The 19,189-nt window shown below is 41.6% G+C and overlaps 1 protein-coding gene across 5 annotated transcripts in view; it reads right to left on the bottom strand.

Annotated features, from left to right (window-relative positions):
• The window catches only part of ATP10D (ATPase phospholipid transporting 10D (putative)), a 109,584-nt gene that overhangs the window by 8,886 nt on the left and 81,509 nt on the right, over positions 1-19,189 (bottom strand). For 4 of the 5 annotated variants that reach the window (XR_003911541.1, XM_029946193.1, XM_029946183.1 and 1 more), the window contains 6 exons: positions 14,931-15,240; positions 12,460-12,536; positions 11,064-11,189; positions 7,888-8,088; positions 2,789-2,869; positions 1,500-1,604 (listed from right to left, as the gene is read on the bottom strand). Coding sequence is in view for 4 of the 5 variants with exons in the window: in XM_029946193.1 (XP_029802053.1) it covers positions 1,500-1,604; positions 2,789-2,869; positions 7,888-8,088; positions 11,064-11,189; positions 12,460-12,536; positions 14,931-15,240 (900 nt within the window). In the remaining variant the exon portion in view is untranslated. The remainder of the gene's footprint in view (positions 1-1,499; positions 1,605-2,788; positions 2,870-7,887; positions 8,089-11,063; positions 11,190-12,459; positions 12,537-14,930; positions 15,241-19,189) is intronic. The other variant, XM_029946203.1, reaches the window with a different exon arrangement.

Genomic DNA, 19,189 nt, shown 5'->3' on the forward strand with positions numbered 1-19,189 from the left:
GTCAACAAAATAAATATAAACCCTGTCCTCACCGAGATTATAGTTTAATGCAGAAGATAAACACAAATCAGATAATCACATAACTGATGAATAAGAACTTATTATTAGGGCGAGGGGTAAAAGCAAAAGGATGGCATGAGACAATGGATGGTTAGGGAAGGGCTCGTGGGGAAAGGAGAATTTCTGCTGAGACTTAAAGTAATGTTTGAGCTGGGTAAAGTGCTGGGAACCAAGGGAAGAGTAAGAATACTCTTCTCAGAAGATATGGTAAATTCTAAGGACTTGATAAGGTAAGGAGCTCACTGTATCTGAGCCTCTGAAGAGGGACAATGTGGCTCCAGCCCACGAGTAAGTGGAAATGTGACTGGAGAGAAAAGTAGAGGCATCGCTGCATGAAGTCATGTAGGTCACCTTAGGGCTTTTTGATTTTATTCCAAGTACAATGAGAAATCACTGAAGGTTTTACCCAAAGGACAGCAACAGGATATGATTTGTGTTTCAAAAGGATGATTCTGGTTGTTTTGCAGAGGATGGCTGGAGGAGTCAAGAGTAGAGGCTAGTGGTGGGGCACCTGGGTGGATCAGTCGGTTAAGTGTCCAGCTTCTGCTCAGGTGATGATTTCGCGGTTTGTGGGTTCAAGCGCCATGCTGGGCTCTATGCTGACAGCTCAAAGCCCGGAGCCTGCTTTAGATTCTGTGTCTCCCCCTCTCTCTGTCCCTCCCCTGATCATGCTCTGTCTCTCTGTCTCCCTGTCTCTCTGTCTCTCCTCTCAAAAATAAATAAAAATTAATGGTTTAGACTATAGCAAAGATAATGCCAACAGAAATGAGGGACTGGCATATAATCACAGAGGCAGTTTATTCTTCAGAGTTGGGTGGAATGTTCATCTGCAAAGGAAGATTTACAACAAAGCTCTCATTATCTGTATCCTACACATTAACTTTGCTGCAGAGAGCTACAGTGTAATCATTTTGATGAAAAGACCTAACTTTATCATTAAGTTAGCAAATAAGATAAAAAAAAAAGACCTAGATTTAAGTGAACAGTAAAAATTCTGGAGGAAAGAGAATGTTTATGTAACATGAAAAATTTTGTTATGATAAAATCACCCCTCACTCAAGTCAGTATATCAGGATTATGGCACAGCCTGTCTTTTTAGTTGAGTTGAAAGACATCAGCACAATCAAGTAATGTTGGCCATCCTGAAGAATATCGGCCATCAGTTGTTTCTCCAGCCTGACTCAGGCCTCCATGAACCATCCACCAGGGATACCACCGAGGGGACCAGGTGGATATCTTCCACTTTGGCTTGCTGGCCATCAACCTCAACATACTGGCACTCAACAATCAACAATAGTAGCCGTGAATCACCCTTCTTATTTGGAATCATTACTCTTGTTAACATGTGTCTTCTAGGCATGAAGGGTTTAGTAGGGTCACTGCTAATAGAAGACACTTCCCCAAGCACAGCCTAATTCAGAGGCAGGAAAACCACTCACCAAACTGTTGCTTTCAATCACCAAGTGGAGGATAATGATGAACAGAGCAGCTGTGTTCAGGGGGTTTCCAAATGCAAAGATGTCAATGTCTGAGCCCTGGTAGGTCTAAAAAAGGACAACAGGTGGTGAGGCTGGAGAGTTGTCACACTCAGTGGCGTGACCACCATTCCTATATTCTACAGCTCAACTGTGGATGGAGTCCCTTCTTCAATAATGGGTCACTTAGGATAAACTTGAACATAGAGAAAGACTGACTCTCAGGCCATCTAATCCGAACTTTTCAGTTGGAATGTCTCTTTACCCTGTCATAATTCATCCTCCTGGAACCTCATACTTATTCTTCCAGCTCTTTGAGGTATAGAAAAATACGAAATATGTCCCATTTAACAGAGCTGCAAATCTCTGAGGCTGCTATTAAGGCTCTCCTGAGTATATATCTCTGCTAAGTAAATATCTCCTCCTCTCCTATGTATATGTCCTCAAGTCCTTGAAGTATTCTTTGAATGACACTTTTTTTCTGACATTTCACAATTGTACTGGTTCTCTTCTGCTTACACTTCAGTTTGCCTTATCTGTATTCTTGAAATGCACTGAACCCAGAATATTTTAGCTGGGCAAATTCAAGTCATTTTATTTAAATAAATAACTAAAGAAAAGAAAGTGTTAACTTAAAGACTATAACCTTTATCATCCTTAGCACTGTACTTTTGCTAACACCAATCTATGATCAAACTAGTGTTTTCTCCTGGGCAGGCCTGTGTATAGTGGGCAGTTACATCATGCTGCTTTGTGCTGGCACAAATTTTAAAATTCATTTTTACACATTCTTTCCTTAGTCACATTTCTTCTATTCCTCACCTGTAAAACAGTTTTTTTTTTTTCGTTTTGGATAGATTATGAATAAGAACTTAAGTTTAATACTACAAATATCATCCTGGTAGAATTATCCCAGCACTCACTAATAACAGATTTCATATTCTGACTTTGCCTTTCTGGTTTTGATTCATCTCATTATATGCCTGACTCTCAATTTTATTCAGGTCATTTACAAAATCTCTCAAGCAGCACAGGGCTAAAAAGAAGACAAAAAGAGGAATCAACTAGGTACTTCTTTCCAAACTTAATCCATTATCTAACATATTTGGGGGGGCATTATAATTTAGTCTAAATTATCAACTCGATTATATGACCAATCTTCCCTAATATATCCATTGTGTATGCTTATATTGCCAACAAAGAAGCATCATTGATTCATTAATAACACCCACTTTGAGTGAACAGGGACTCACACAGTAAGGCACAAAGAAGCAGACCAGGCTTTGATAAAAGGCATCCAACAAGGTGATCCAGAAGGTAAGGGGCAAATATGCCTGAAAACCAAACAGATATTGAGGAAGGATCAATATTTAAATGGGTCAAAGCAAAGTCAAAGAAGAACACAAGCCACTACTTACTTCTGCTTCTCTGAGAAGACTATACTCCTTCATTCTCTCACACAAAGAATACGTTGGGCTTTGTAAACAGTGTTGAACAAATAAGGTGTAGCAGTTGACTAAGTTCATAGGTGAAAAAAAATCCATAAAGGAGCTCTGTTCCACTTGTCACTTATACCATGTGACCAATCTTGGGGCACGTGGCAGCACAGTTGGTTGAGCACCCAGCTCTTGATTTTGGCTCAGGTCATGATCTCAGAGTCATGAGATCAAGTCCTGCATTGGGCTCTGTGCTGGGCATGGAGCCTGCTTAAGATTTTCTTTCTCAGGGTGCCTGGGTGGCTCAGTCCATTGAGCGTCTGGCTTCGGCTCAGGTCATGATCTCACGGTTCATGGGTTCGAGCCCCACGTCGGGCTCTGTGCTGACAGCTCAGAGCCTGGAGCCTGTCTTCGAATTCTGTGTCTCCCTCTCTCTCTGACCCTCCCCTGCTCGCTCTGTCTCTCTCTGTCTCTCAAAAATAAATTTAAAAACATTAAAAAAAAAAAGCTTTTCTCTCTCTCCTTCTCTGCCCCTCTCCCACTTGGGTGTGTTCACACACTCTCTCCCAACAAAAAAGAAATCTCTCATCACCATTGGAAATGACTGTATTTGTTTACGTAATGATTTTCTGGTTCTCTCAATGGATGCAAACTACATACAGTGGGACTTCAACTGTTTTAATTCAAGTGAGTAAAATAGTACCTGGTACATATCAAGTACTCAATAAATATTTGCTGGACTAATAAACTCTTCCTATATAGCTTTGCACATGTTAAACCACTTCTTACAAAAAGCTTATAGCAAAAAAAAGAAAGCTCAAGCAGAGACACTAATCTGTACTTGAAACACGTTTTCAAACAAGAGCCACCTCTGACTGAATGGTGATGTGTGTGCAGGATTGTGAGGCTGCATTGAGCCTCAGGAGGAAGAATAGAGTTTATCAGTGATGTCTGCCGTGGACAAAAGTGGCAACATGTGTATTGTATCTCTGCCCTAGTCTTCTCTATTCTTACCATGTTCTCAATCACATTTCCTTCCACATACACAAAGGCTGAAATTTCAACCAAAGTCTTCTAAATAATAAGTTATAAATATACAAATTCTCCAATGTACATCCTCCTACTCCTCAATAGGTTACACTGAGAATTTTAAAATCTATCCTTTCTTAAAAAGATCTCTTCGTCCTCTGGAAAATCAAAGCAATGAGGATTTAGTGTTTCTAATCTTATTACTATTATTGTTCCTTTTATTACACTGTTACTGTTGCTTTTTCCCTGTATCTTTTTTATTATTTCCTCCTTCAAAATGAGGGGATGCTCTACCAGCCTTTCCTCATCCAAATGTCCATAAAAGCTAAGCAGAAGCACAATCAAATGATAGAAGAGAATGTGATAGAAACGAAGTAGCAACCAAAATGTCGCTAGGCAAGAGAGAACAATTTGGGGAGAAGCTAAAATATAACTTCATGCTTCTGGATGAATGAAAGCTGCTCAAAAATCCTAGAGCAAATAAGGTAAAAAGTACAATTACTCCACAGCAGTCATGTGAGTAAGAAGACTTGGGAAGTAGAGAAGGGTAAAAGATGAATGAGAGGCTAAAGAGATGAACTCATCCGATCTCTTGGAAACAAAAAGGGAAAATATGGATATGAAGTCAAAGCCAGAAAAGATGGCTTTGTGGGTGATGAAAGACAGTTAACAGATGATTGCTTCTAGGGAGGGAAGCCTCTGCTCCAGCCTTCCACATCATCTCCTTTTGGTGGAAGATTCTGAAACCCTGGAGATTCTACTTCATGATGCTGAAGACAGGAAATGGCCCAAGAATAAAACAGAATTCACTTGAAGACTAAGTTCAAAGAAAGGACAACTCTTCTGGAAGGTAAACTCGAAGAAATCAATTACCTTCTATCACTAGCCACATGCTGGGAATCCACCTGCTATGACCATGTATTATAAAACTGGCTGAGTCAATAGAACAATGTGTGCAAAGAACCGATAACAGGGTTCAACAACAGGAAACAATGATCTCAACTCTTCCAAGGGGAAGAACCAATCCCAGTCTGTACAAATGGGCTTTTAAAATGCCGGCTACAACAATTGTGAACGTTCCTCCCTCACCTCTCTTTCCCCAGTGGACTTGGAATTTAACTCAGGTAGTGGGTACAAGACAACCTTCATTAATATCAACCATACATTCCTGCATCCTGGCCTTGAACTTTAAGTCAGCCTGGATTCCTATAGGAAAACTCCCTTTAGTTCCCTGATCCAAATGGATTGGATGATATTAAAGGACTATGAGGATTTTTTCTCCCCTGAAAGATGTACGTGTGACTAGTCTGTGTTGGCCACTGCAGGTAGCCTGTGGACATTAAATTACTCCCCAGCCTGGATAGGGAAGTTCAAGTCAAAATAAAGTTAGACCGAGAAAAATAAACACATTTTAAATTTGAGATTTCCTAAAATTTCTGGTTAATTCTGGGGGGTAAAAATAACAAGTCTAAGAGCTTAATGTGAATAGAACTTTTTATCTTACTTAATCCTCACACCATCTCCATAAAGAAACACAAGTGCAAGCCAGTTAAATAATTTACCAAGGTTGCACAGCACAGAAACAGAAATTAAAGACTCAGAATTTAAACATAAACTCAGCATGATTTCTAACTGATCTGGGTCAGTGTCTTTAGAACAGTGGGTGGGGCACAACATGGAGACTTCTTTTTTTTTATGTTTTTTAAATGTTTTTTTTATGTATTTTTGAGAGATAGAGAGAGACATTGTGAGCAGGGAAGGGTCAGAGAGAGGGGGATATACAGAATCTGAAGCAGGCTCCAGGCTCTGAGCTGTCAGCACAGAGTCCGATGCAGGGCTCGAATCCACGAACCGTGAGATCATGACCTGAGCCGAAGCCAGATGCTTAACCGCCTGAGCCACCCAGGCACCCCACAACATGGAGATTTCTTATGGTGGGTCTGATGTTCATCTGCCTAATGCTTCTCTAGGACCCCCTTCTTTCCAATCCTGTCCATGTGATTCAGCTCTGTCCTCGGGAATGAGAACTGTCCCAGGCTTGGTCAAGGAGAAAAGGATATTGCTAGCCACCACGATAGACACAGGAAAAGGCATGAGACTCAAGCTAGGCCAATGAGTCCTAACCTGCACATTTAGAGTTGCTTTAAGGGTGACAGTGTTCTGTCATCATTACCTCTGGGCTTTGCGGCTTTGTGAGACAATAAACTTCCCTTTTTTCTGAACCCAGTTTGAGTCGGTTTGTCAGTTGTAACGGTAAGAGTCTTGATTAATGGAATCTTCCTTTCAAGATCAGACTATCTGACTACAAGGACGCCTCAGCTTTGCCCACTTATAGGTATCTGTAGGTTCCTGACCCTCCTCAGTCCCTGTGATCCTGACAATGCACTTGTGACCACACTTTGGATTCCTGGTATTAAATAGCATGGTGGAGGCAGGGGGTGACCCAAGAACTCGAGATAGCATCAGGCTACCTTCTGCCACACAGCATAATGGTGGACAGCATGGGTCAGATCCAGTGTTCATAGGCACCAGCCAGGAACAGTGACATGGCACCTTCCTGTGCCTGACCTTCCTTGCCTACAGCATGGATAAAGACAGCACTTACTTGGAGGGTCATTTGAGGTTAGATTTATGTGTATTAAGGACTTAGAATAGTGCCTGGCATATAGCAGGCATTATAAAAACGTTCATAAGTGCTACATTAATTGTTAATTCTGTAGAAGAGAAATGAGAAAGGAAAGAGTTTTGGGGTGCCTAGGTGGCTCAGTCAGTTGAGCACCTGACTCTTGATTTCAGCTCAGGTCATGATCCCAGGGTAGTGGGATCGAGCCCCACATCAGTCTCCTTGCTGACAGTGCAGAGCCTACTTGGGATTCTCTCTCTCCCTCTCTCTCTGTCCCTCCCCAGATTGCACTCACTCAAAATAAATAAATACACTTTAAAAAATTAAAAAAAAAGGTTCTCTCTCCCCCTCCTCTGCCCCTCACCCCTGCTTGCATGCACTCTCTAAAAGAAAAAAGAAAAAAAGAAAGAAAAGAGTTTTGAGACAGCTTAGCTCAATTAATCAGCAACCACAATACTCTGGGTGGGAGGCACTGAGGTCAGTGAGAGAAGCCTGGAAAGGCTACAGATAGAAAGGATCTATCAGTAGACTGACAGGCTGAAGACCAGTGAAGTAGAGGCAGGCAGTTTTAAGTAGAGGGAGCCACTCAGATCACGCCACTATTTTGCACGAGAGTAGAAGCTGAAGAATTCGATTTTGGCTTTGGAACCAGACTAAGAAGGAGTCTCATCCTGGCTCTGCCATTTGTGTAGCTGCGAGATTTCCGAGGTTCCCACTGACATGTTTTGTGAAGATACATGAGATGGAATGTTTAGTTGTTTGCACAAGAGACGGCACAGTGATGTCTAGCAAATACTACACATTATGTAACGTCTAAACACCTGATTTCTTCATTTAAGTACTAAAGGCCAGAAGCAAGTAACTTACTATCTGCCAGGTTAGCAGAGATATTTGGAAGGATCCATATAATCCAAATAGTTTTTTTTAAATGTTTATATATTTTGAGAGAAGGAGAGAGAGCACACATGGGCATATGTCCAATTGAGGGAGGGGCAGAGAGAGAGGGAGAGAGAATCCCAAAGTGGCTCCACACTGTCAGCACAGAGCCTCACGCAGGGCTTGATCCCACAAACCGTGAGATCATGACATGAGCCAAAATCAAGAGTTGGATGCCCAACCAACCAAGCCCCCCAGGCACCCCCTAATTCAAATTGTTTTAAGTAGTCCTGAATGTACCACACTATGTGAGCTGAGCTGACTGGGAAATGCCCGGGCTTTGACAATGGGTGTGCGCTGGTTCAAGAATTTTTGGTTTAGCACCTACCTCTGATTTCTGACCACTCTTATAAAGTTCGGGCAGTTGCATGAGGGTCTCTGCAGACACATCTTTCTCCAAAACACCATAAATGACAGGAGGCGCAGACGTGAAAAGGAGGTTGAACAAGATCAAAATCCAGTAGTCAGTCATGGATGTTCCTGAAAATCCACAAAAGAACTGGTACCAGAAAAGGAGGTTCACATAGGCCTACGGACACAAAGAGCGACATGTGCATCTTAGAAACAGCAACGTGTGCCTTGACCGCACCAGCCACATGCTGCCATTTCCCACTGTGCAATCTCAGCCCCTCCCTCGGTGCAGTTCCCTCACTAACAGAATGCAAGGCCACAATTTACCCTGGCGTCTCTTTTTGGTAAATGTTTCATTTAAGTAAAATGCATACACATACATGCATACTTCCACACATACATACATAACACACACACATGCCACTTACTGTGTGGTCCTAGCACTGTTCTAAGAGCTTTACAAGTCTTTCCTCAACATTCCTAACAACTTGGGAATTGCTGCTGTCCTATTTTACAGATGAGGAAACTGAGGCACAGAGAGGCTAAGGACCGTGCCCAAAGACACCTGTGTGATAAGTAGCAGAGCCAGTTTTCATATTGAAGAATCTCTTCTACATGAAGAGACCCTAGCCCAGTGCCTGGTACGTAGCATGCACATGACAAATATTCATTCTCTTGCTTTCGTGGCTTAAAATTATTGTTTTAGGGATGCCAGCAGGGTAGCCGACCACCCCAGTTAGCTTTGGATTGAGGAGTTTCCCAAGACACGGACCCCCACTGCTAAAAGTAGGACGGTCCCAGGCAAACCCGGACAGGTGGTCACCGTCCTGCACTGTTTGCTCTAACACTTTTCTCAAAGGAACTAAGTCCACTATAGCAAAAGCTCTGTGCCCTCCAGCGAGGCAGGCCACAGGAAAGGGCACGGAGTTAGATTTAGGGTTCTTATTCAAGGCCTGCAGACACTTCTTATAGCTTTTTTCACTTTAGGCCACTTTCCTAAGCCCTCTGAATTGTTGGTTTCCTCATCTGAAAAATGAGAATTATACCACCTCAGGGCTTGATATCAAGATCAACTCAGAAAGCGCTTGTGACCTGTAGAGTGCCTTTTGCACATGATGGTATTGTTGTCATTCCAGACACACTAGAATACTTTAGGATAGTGGCCACAGTCCTTAGACCAATCCTAAGTCTGAGGTCTATGGACATAGACTATATCCTGCTCCTGAAAATGTATTAATTTGGGTATATGTGCTTTGGGAAATGAATTCATAGTCTTTATCAGTATCTCAAAAGTTGTCTAAGACCCAAGAACCAGTCTTAGAAAGATAAGTTACTTGAATGGGTTCTGGTACTGGGCATTTTTCTCCATAGTTTATAAAGCATTCACTGTATTGCTAGGTATAAGAGAGGTAGAAATCAATTGGGAAGTTATCAGTGGGAAAGGCCATCAAGGGTTCCACAGCAGAGAGATGGCTTTCCATCTGTGCTCCCGGGCCTTTGTTCCCTTGTGACAGAGTCTCTACTACTAAACACTGCCCCACTCTCTATGAGTACATGGCACCTCTCTTTCTAATAGTAGTGTTTCTTAGCCCTTGGGTCTAATCTGGGTTTAATGGGAGGTGGGGGAGGGGAGCTACACCACAAGAGGAGAAGGTAGAAAAATGCAAAAGTATTTTACAAAAAACTTGGGAGGGGCGCCTGGATGGCTCAGTTGGTTAAGCAGCCAACTTCAGCTCAGGTCATGATCTCACAGTTCATGGGTTCGAGGCCTGCGTCAGTCTCCGTGCTGACAGCTCAGAGCCTGGAGCCTGCTTCTGATTCTGTGTCTCCCTCTCTCTCTGACTCTCCCCTGCTCACACTCCGTGTGTGTGTGTGTCTCTCTCAAAAATAAATAAACTTGGGAAAGAGCCCTCTCCTCTAGAAGTCAGTGACCATTAGGTCTCAGAATTAAAAAAAAATTTTTTTTAATGTTTGAGAAACAGAGAGACAGAGCATGAGTAGGGGAGGGGCAGAGAGAAAGGGAGACACAGAATCTGAAGCAGACTCCAAGCTCTGGGCTGTCAGCACAGAGCCCAACCCAGGGTCTGAACACATGAACCATGAGATCATGACCCGAGCTGAAGTCGGCCGCTTAATTGACTGAGCCACCCAGGTGCCCCAGTCCTAGAATTTTAAAAAAGCTAATTGTGCTATAGGATAAATAAAATGTTTTGCTGACTAGCAGACAGACAGACAGACAGAAACACACACACACACACACACACACACACACACACACACACACACACAGATCTAAATGACACATTTGGAATATCTGAAAAATGACCTACTGAAGTTATTTTTTTCCTAAAGGTGATATTTCAATAGAGTGGTGTAAATTTATATTATTATTATTAACACACTGTCTATTGACTTTGAAGGCTAAGAATAAATTTAGTGTAGAAATCATGACATATTTACATAATCACTCTGCCCGGAAGGAACTTAAGTGAAGCAATCTAAGGTCAACATGATCTTATAAAAGAGGAGACTGAAATTTAAATGCTATGTCAAAGATCAAAAGCTCGGACTTCTCATCAAATGCTGCCCCTTTAGGAATTCCATAATCAAAATTAGTTCCCTGACCATCAAATAACTCCCAACTGCAAATGCATTTTGCAGATTTGCCAGAGAGTTCTTCATTTGCGTTAGCCAGCTACAGGCGAAGGCGTTATAACTGCGCCATCAGTATACAGCATAGGATCTCAGTTTGAGGAGGGCAGGTATTTTTCGGTATCTCCTGCAAAATGGAAGCAAACCTTTTCATTCTTTACTGACAGGCAGCATTAAGCGTTTCATAATTCTGCTTGTCACTACCTTTTCATAGAAGGTCAATAGTTAGGTCTTAAATGAACCAGACAGGGCTTAATTGAATTTAAAAGCACAGGGAATAGAAAACGCCAGCAGATGGACAAGCCTAGCAATTTTCTGTCAGCAGCTGAAATGTAGCACATTCGCAGCTTATTTCTGGTAAGGCGGCAGGAGTGCTCCCCGCTCCTCCCCAAACATCAGCGAGCAAAGCTGTTTAACACAGGGCGCTACCTCCTCATACCTTATGCTAGCAGAATAAGAAAGTGCAAAGGGCGAAGGGGCAGATTCCCTGGAGCTACATACCACGTTCTTGTAGAAAAAGTACAGAATCATGTTGGAAAGCCGTGTATAGCACCAGTGCCCGTGGACAAGGAGGAGCTTGCTGAGATGCTTAAACTGAGAAATGGCAAAATCACTGGCCATCACAGCCTGCAGAGACAAGGGGGAGAGAATGCCACCTTGAGCGATCCAATGTGTTAAAACAGACACGACATGGCGGCCTGGCTGTCCGATCAGTTAGCTCCAGCTGGTCCGATCTGTTGTTTAAACCTTACACGCAGACCAAACCAAACCAAAACAAAACAAAACTCATGAACACAGAGCCTTAGTGGTCTGCCTGGAGTGACTATGCAGCTTTTCAATCTGGTCACATGAAACAAGACTTCTCTTTGGCTACCACTTGGGATGCAATTTCAGCAGATGTACTTGCCTGGAAAGCAGCATCCAGAGCAAGAATGTCATGCATTACAATATGCATCTGCTTCTCCCTCAGTGAGAAGATTATGAAAAGTATCGTAGGCATGATACTGTGTAACAATGTATAATGTGCCCCACAAAGAGATCATTGAATTTCTCAACTGTTGTAGAGCATGTCGTAACTTACAACTCTCTGGAAACCCTAAGCCTCTGTCCTATCTTCTTCTCACAGCATTTGCTCCATACATGAAAAGCATTCACTGGACCAGCTTTTATCTGAATTTTGTGCCTAAAACACTATCTAATGTGCACACTTGTATGCACACACACATAAAAATAGCACCCCCTCATTCTCAAATATCATCTCTCTCCTTCCCCCTTGAGGTCTGTAGGTCTTTTATTCAAATCCTTAGTAGCTCCCATCAGTGTCAAAAGTCACACAGCTAGAATAAACTGAGGGCAGGGGAGAGGGGGGATGGGCTAAAGGGGTGCTGGGCATTAAGAAGGGCACTTTTGGGGAGGAGCACTGGGAGCCATATATAAGAGACGAATCACCGGGTTCTACTCCTGAAGCCAAGACTACAGTATATGTTGACTAACTTGAATTTAAATTTTAAAAATAAAATACAACCATAAGAAAATATCTTTAAAATTAAAAAATCACATAGCTATTACAGGGCTAAATACATATCTATATATATACATATATGTGTACATATATATATATATATATATATATATATATATATACTTTTTTATGTTCCAGATGAGCTACATTTGTAAAACTGAGTAAGAGAACTACATGGTTAAAATGACCCAGGAAAATACCCTAATACCCACACAGTAAATAATGAATGAATGAATGAAGAGACACACTTCCTGTGTCCCACTCCTGATCTAGCCACAGCCAGCCTTACTCTCCACCAGAGATGAAATCGTGAAAATATGTTGCCCTTGAGTAGGCAGGCGAAGTTCATGGCACTTGGGTGCACAATACACTCACCTGCATGCCTTCTTGACCAGAGATCCCTATCCCAATGTCGGCCACCTGTATCATGCTGACGTCATTGGCACCGTCACCTTCAGGAGACAGAAGAAAAGGTGAGAAATGTATGCAGGGTAAAGAACAGACACAGACTGTGCAAAACAGTAGTGGCCACTCAAGCAAACAAATCCTTCAAAGTTAATCCTGTGTCTGCAAATTACCTGGGAAGCTAGTTAAAGAGAAATTAAATGTGGCACCCCACTGCCATGAGGACGAATTCCAGACTCAACAGCACCCTAAAATTCCTTCATGCTCGGGTTCCTGTCTGGACTGATCTCCCCTTTTGCCATGCCACTCACTCTACTTTCAATTTTCTGGACACCCCTGCTGCTCCTTCCAGGCACTGAACATGCGGTTTCCATATCCTACAACACTGCCCTCACCACCCCTACCTCACATGGCTGGATTTCAATTGCTTTCGCCCTCAGCTTAGACATCACTTCTTCTGGGAAGTCCTTCTCATCTTCCCTTCTGATCAGATGCCTCTTCCTTAGGCTCCGGCACCGCCCTGCATATCTGCGTGTCTCTATCATACCAATCATATGATATTATGGCTGGTATATATTTCTTGGTCTCCCCAACACATTGGAAGCTCCTTAAGGAAAAGTATTACATTCCTGTTGGTAATAAACATTTGTTTTCCCCCAATACCCACTGATCTTTCACTGTTTTCTGGTAAGAGTATCTTGATTTTCCTTGGGAACTCTGAGTCCATGTGGTTTATTAGGATGGAACAAACCCCCAGATGTACAATGGGAACTGACCTGGGCCTAGACAATTAACATCATCTGTTCTCTGACCTCAGTAATTGGCTCAGAGATGGGCACCTAATTCAAATGATGTAATTGACGTGTCCAGGGATTCTTAGCCTCAACAACATCTGGATCCAGGGGCTTGAACAATTCATTCATTTATATGTTCATTCAATAAGACAGCTGAACAAAATTCCACTCTAATCCTGGTTCTTTACTCCAGGATGACTGAAAACAGGAACTATGACAAACGGCGAAGTCCTCATCTTGCCATTTTCTGAACACTGGAGTATCTCGGAGCTTAATCTCACACAGCTTCTCTCCTCCATTTATGCTCATTTGTGGCGATCACATCTACTAGCCAGACCTTAAGTATCATCTAGACTTCTAAGTCCCAGATTTATATCTCCAGCCAATCCCTCATTGCTAAATTCCAGACTTCATATCGAGCTGTCCACCTGACACATCCCTGCTCAGATCTCTAATGGGCTTGCTCAGATTTAACACGCATATGTCTCCGTTCCTGATTCCCCGGCTCTCCTCCCTCCATTTCCTTTCTGTTCTCAGAGACAAAAATTTTCCTGTTTCCTTTAATTCCTTCGATTGCACAACACATCAAATTCATCAGCATATGTCCCCAGCTCTGTTTTCAAGCCATGTCTATTATTTGACTATGTCACATGTCTTGTCTGGGCTCAAGTCACCACCATCTCTTGCCTGAATTACTCCAGTAGCCTCTCAACTGGCCTCCTTGCCTGTGTCCTTGCACCTGACAGTCACTCTCAACACAGCAGCCATGGGACCCTCTCAATGTTCTCCCAGGACTCCCTGCCTCTTCAGATAAAAGCCAAAAATGTGTAATGGTCTCCAGGACCCTACGTGATTTGGCCACTGGCCACCTCTCTTCCCATCACTCACCTAGAAAACTCTTCCCTTCGCTTAACCTTTGGCCTTGAGGCACCCCAAATTCGGCCCATGGCCTTCACGTTCACTGTCCTCACCTCAGACCTCCCATAGCTCCATAATCACCCCAAGTCTCTGCCCACATGTAACCTTTTCAGTGAGATGGTCTCAGCCCCCCTCCCTCCCCGAGTGCTCTATATCCCCCAGCTCGGCTTTATTTTTTTAAGCATTTGTCACTATCTGATATATATTTATGGCTTTTTTGTTTTGTTTCATTTTTTACTATATGCCTCCTACTGGATATAAGCTCCTTAGGAAAAAGTACTTTGTCTATTTTATATCTTCCTTTATCTCCAATGCCTAGAAAAATGTCTGGTACCCAGAAGGCTCTCAATAAGTATTTGCTGAATGAATAAATAAATGATTTGTTCATGTCCCTGAATTTAACTTTTCTGAAGGCAGAACTCTTAGGTTTTTCAGTTTTATGATTCAGTACCTTTACTCAACTTAGTTGATTTGGGGCCCTCGGGCGTATAACCCAAAGTCCTACTATGTTGTTTTCCACACCAATCCCTACCACGTGGTTCAAAGCAAGTGGTCAAATAGGTGATGAAGGGAAGAGGGGAAGGATGGAGGACAGGGAGTGAGTCAGGGAGAAAAGGTAGAAGGAAAGTGAGGGAGGGAAGGGACCGACAGACAGAAGGGTAAACAGAGGTACAGAAGGAAGGACGGAGCAGAAGGATCAGCCCCGGGCATGGCACCATCCACACTCACCGATGGCCAGCGTCATCACCTGGAGATGGTTGCGTACCAATTTCACTACCTCGCTTTTCTGCAGGGGGGTGGCCCGGCAGCAGACCACAGCTTGGCAGCAGGCAGTCAGCTCCAGGAACTGCCTCTGCAGACTCTCCTGCAGGGCGAACTCCAGGGTCTTCCCAGTGATGATGAGCCCCGCCCGCAGCCCTGAGTCCTGTGTGGCTGGGGCCTGGTGTAAACCCTCCCTTAAAGAGGCTCGCTCTGGAGAGGCTGGACTCTTCTTCTGAAGTTCTTTCAACATTGTGCTCATCAGCATCTCACAGGCATCCTTGAAACAAGAGGCAAAGACGGTTGGTCTGAGGGTTCCCTTGGTGGCCATACCCAACTAAATTTATCATTGTCATCCTTTAGCAACTGCTATACAAAGGCAACCCCAGATACTTCCTCAACCCAGTTACTTTTGAAGACCTCCCAGCTCTTCCTCAGATATTTCTGTGTGTATGTGAGAATCGGTTAACAGGATGGAAGAGACCTCTCACCCCCAATTCTGCGACTAAGGATAGCTGAGAATTTCTTTACTTGTACAAGGAGCTCCCAAGAGTCCTTTGGTCTTTTTCTACCATTTACTATTTTTTTGACTTCAGGAAAATTATGTAACCTCTCCGGGCCTCAGCTTTCTCATCTGAAAAATGCTAATGTCTGCACATCATAATGTCATTGTGAAGAAGTGAAATAATGTGTGCAAAACTCCTAGTGTAAGGCATGGAACAGGAGTTGAAAAACAAGAGTTACTATTTTTATCTTCTTTTGGACTCAACATTTATTCATCCACTCATTCACTAAGCATTTATTGAGAAACCACATTATACTAGAAAACATCCTAGGCACTGGGATTGGTCAACAAGCACCAGGAGATCCTTGCCCTCATGGAGCTTATGTTCTGGTTGGGATGTTTTCAGTGGTGCTTGTCATGTTTGTTGTGTACATCCCTCCACTCTCTTCACCCCATGTAGTTAAAAAGTGCTGTAAAGAGAGATATAGTTTTTAATTTACCTTTGAAGCCTTCACAATGCCTAAGAGAGGGCCACATCAGACATTCAATAAATACCCATTGGATGGATTCTACTCAAGAAGACTGACAATAAAATTATCCAGAAACTATTGTGTCAAGTGACCACTAGGGACCTAGCCTAACAAAATCCAGGGGCATTGCATTAAAGTTTAGACATTAAGATGGAAAGAAAACAAAAAAAAGGAAAAACTGAAAAAGTTGATTCTTAAGAGAGCCCCTCACTCACAGGTCATTCATTCTTATTTCAATTGCTGTTTAATCAAGCATTTCTCAACCCACAACAAAACAAAATAGACAGGAAGGAGTAAATATGGGTAAATAGTATGACACAAGGATTCAATAACTACATAAGTGACAGACAAGAGATCCAACTTTAAATGGAGGGACCCAGCAACTTTTATCTTAGGAACAAACCTGGTCCCATACATGTCAAAAGCTTCTGAGGAAAAGATGAAAAAAAAATACCCTTTATAGGCTCAACATATAATAGTAAAATATTAATTTAAAAAAAATCTTAAGTTTGGTTACATTTAAATGATAAATTTAGAAGGTAATATACCCTTCAGTCATTGAAAATCAGCACACCTATTAACATGAGATGATATTTAAGGTATTTGTTAAGTGAAACAATACTTACAATACTATACAATACTATAATTACAGTCTTTGTATGCTCAGGGTGCTCAGAATACAGTCTTGAGTGGAAGCCCTCTAAAATATGAACATAAATTATCTGTAGTTTTATGTTTAAACAATGATGACAGACATTTTTATCCTCTTATTTGAGAATGTATTTAGTTCTCTAAATTACATTTTCATTATAGAAACATACATACACACACAGTCAATCTTTATTACTTGTGGATTCCATATCTATGAATTTACCTATGTGCTAAAATTTATCCGTAATCCTACAATCAATACTTGTAGTGTTTTCATGATCATTTGTAAACATGAACAGATAGAAAAATTTTAGTCACATGATGTGACTCCGGCTGAAACTGAACAAGGTGATGCTCTATCTTCTTATGTCAGCTCCCGTACTATAAACAAATGTCCTTTTCACAGTTTGGTGACACATTTCCTGCATGTTTGTGCTTTTTGTTAATTTCACTGTTTTAAATGGCCTCCAAGCATAGCTTAAGTGCATAGTGCTGTCTCGGGGTCCTGTGTACAAGAAGGTTGTGATCTGCTTTATAGAGAAAATATGCATGTTAGATAAGCTTTATGCAGGCATGAGTTAAAGTGCTGTTGGCCATAAATTCAATATTATAATTTATTATATTAATAAATAAAAATTTTAAAATATATATATTTAATTTTATATAATAAAATTTTTTAAACAGAAACACACAGGGAACAAGGTTATATATTGATTAGTTGACTAAATGTTGAAACCAGAGGCTTATGGGAGCCTAATCCCATGTTTGGTTCAGTGTTCACTAATTACAGCATTTGCAGCAACTGTAAAAATGGAACCCCATGAGTAACGAGAATAACTACAGATGCGTATAGATTATATAATACGTAATTCAAAGCAAAACATATGCTTGACAAGTAATCACCTGTGGGTACTTAGACAAATCACACTCTTTTGGCGTTTCATGGTGTAAAATTGAGGATAATTTTACCTGAACTGTGTACTTGTTATAACTGTCAAGTAAGATCACGTGTAAGAAAGCCTTTTATGGATTCTAATTAACATGAAAATAAAGTTACTCTCTAAGGAAAAAATTATAAATGAAATCATAAAAACAAAACTTAAAAAATTAAGCGATGAATCCTAAAAGGCCTTTATATATCAGAAGGCAATAAATAATGTAATATATAATTATATTAACCTTTCCCCCCCCAAAAACAGACCCAGGACTTTTATGAGAATGGAATCTATGTAAAGTTTGTAAGTGGCGACATTCACTGTAATCCAGTGAGCAGATTTAGGAACAGGAGTTGATGGAAAGTCATAAGGCTTGAGGTACTACGCTACAGACATGAGCAGCTGTTCTACTGGCTTCTGGCCTCACTCTGAAGGTCACAGAAGCAATTTCTTCATTAACTGGCCAACTAGGTCCGTGATCTTTCTTTTTTAACTCAGCATGGGGAGAGGTGGGTGGGGGAGACAATGAAAATAATATAGAGGTATAATCCTGTCCCAGAACTTGATATAGTTTGTCAGTATGGGCTAAATCCCTACTATGTGCCTGGCATTTTATGTGCATGGACTTGAGTCACCATAAAACTAAATTGTGTTCACTGCTCTCTGTTTAGTTACCTGAAACATTCACATAGGTGGAATAGCTTTTGATAATTAAAAAAAAATGTATTTTTTATACTTAGAACAGTCCACAGTGGGTACCCTATAGAGACTTCTTGATGTTGGTAGTTTCAAATATCTTTAACTATAAATTGTGTGTTTACAAATAAGTTCTATAATCCTAATGATTTTATTGCTCATAAAAATGTCAAAGTTGAAATCAAACAAAAAGAATTGACATTTCCTTTTCAATGTTCATTGAACCCTTTCTGACAGGTACTACATGTTTAATTTACCACTGAGATTTTTTCATTTAATGCCTACAATGACCCTATGAAACAGATGTTACTCTTACAACGCAGGTTAGGGAAAAGGTCCAGGAGAAAACTCTCCAAGGTCACATACCTGATCACTTGGCAGACCAAGTAAATGAACCAGGGTCTAACCAGCCATAGGGCACATCCATCTTAGTGGCTAAAATGACTGATGACAATTTTCTTGTGCTCAGACCCGGCTGGGACTAGGAGCTGACTGTAGGTGGTGGTTATGCCTCTCTGGACCATAGCCAGCTGCCAAGGAGAATCCACTCTGCATTGAATAAGGAAACTTCTCTTTCCTTAAAATATACGATCTGGTTAGGGATTGACTGAGGCCCGATCATAATAACATGGCAGCCTGTGACAGAGCCCCACGAAGTGATCCAGACAGGAAGCTCTAAAGGGTTTCTGAGAGGTAGGCTGCTGGCAGAGAACGGATGCCACTGATTAAGTCTGACTTCGAGGAAGGAGGGAGAAAGCCTTTCCAAGCTAATTAAGCAACATGCACAGATCTCAGGTTATTACTATACTGGAAAACTAAGGGGAAAAAATGCCTATTCAACTCATTAGAACACTTGTATTCGAGTTTAATGGGGGTGTGTGGCAGGGATAATTATGAAAAAAATAAGCTGGA

Source organism: Suricata suricatta, chromosome 1, assembly GCF_006229205.1.
Source record: "Suricata suricatta isolate VVHF042 chromosome 1, meerkat_22Aug2017_6uvM2_HiC, whole genome shotgun sequence".
NCBI classification, from domain to species: Eukaryota; Metazoa; Chordata; class Mammalia; order Carnivora; family Herpestidae; genus Suricata; species Suricata suricatta.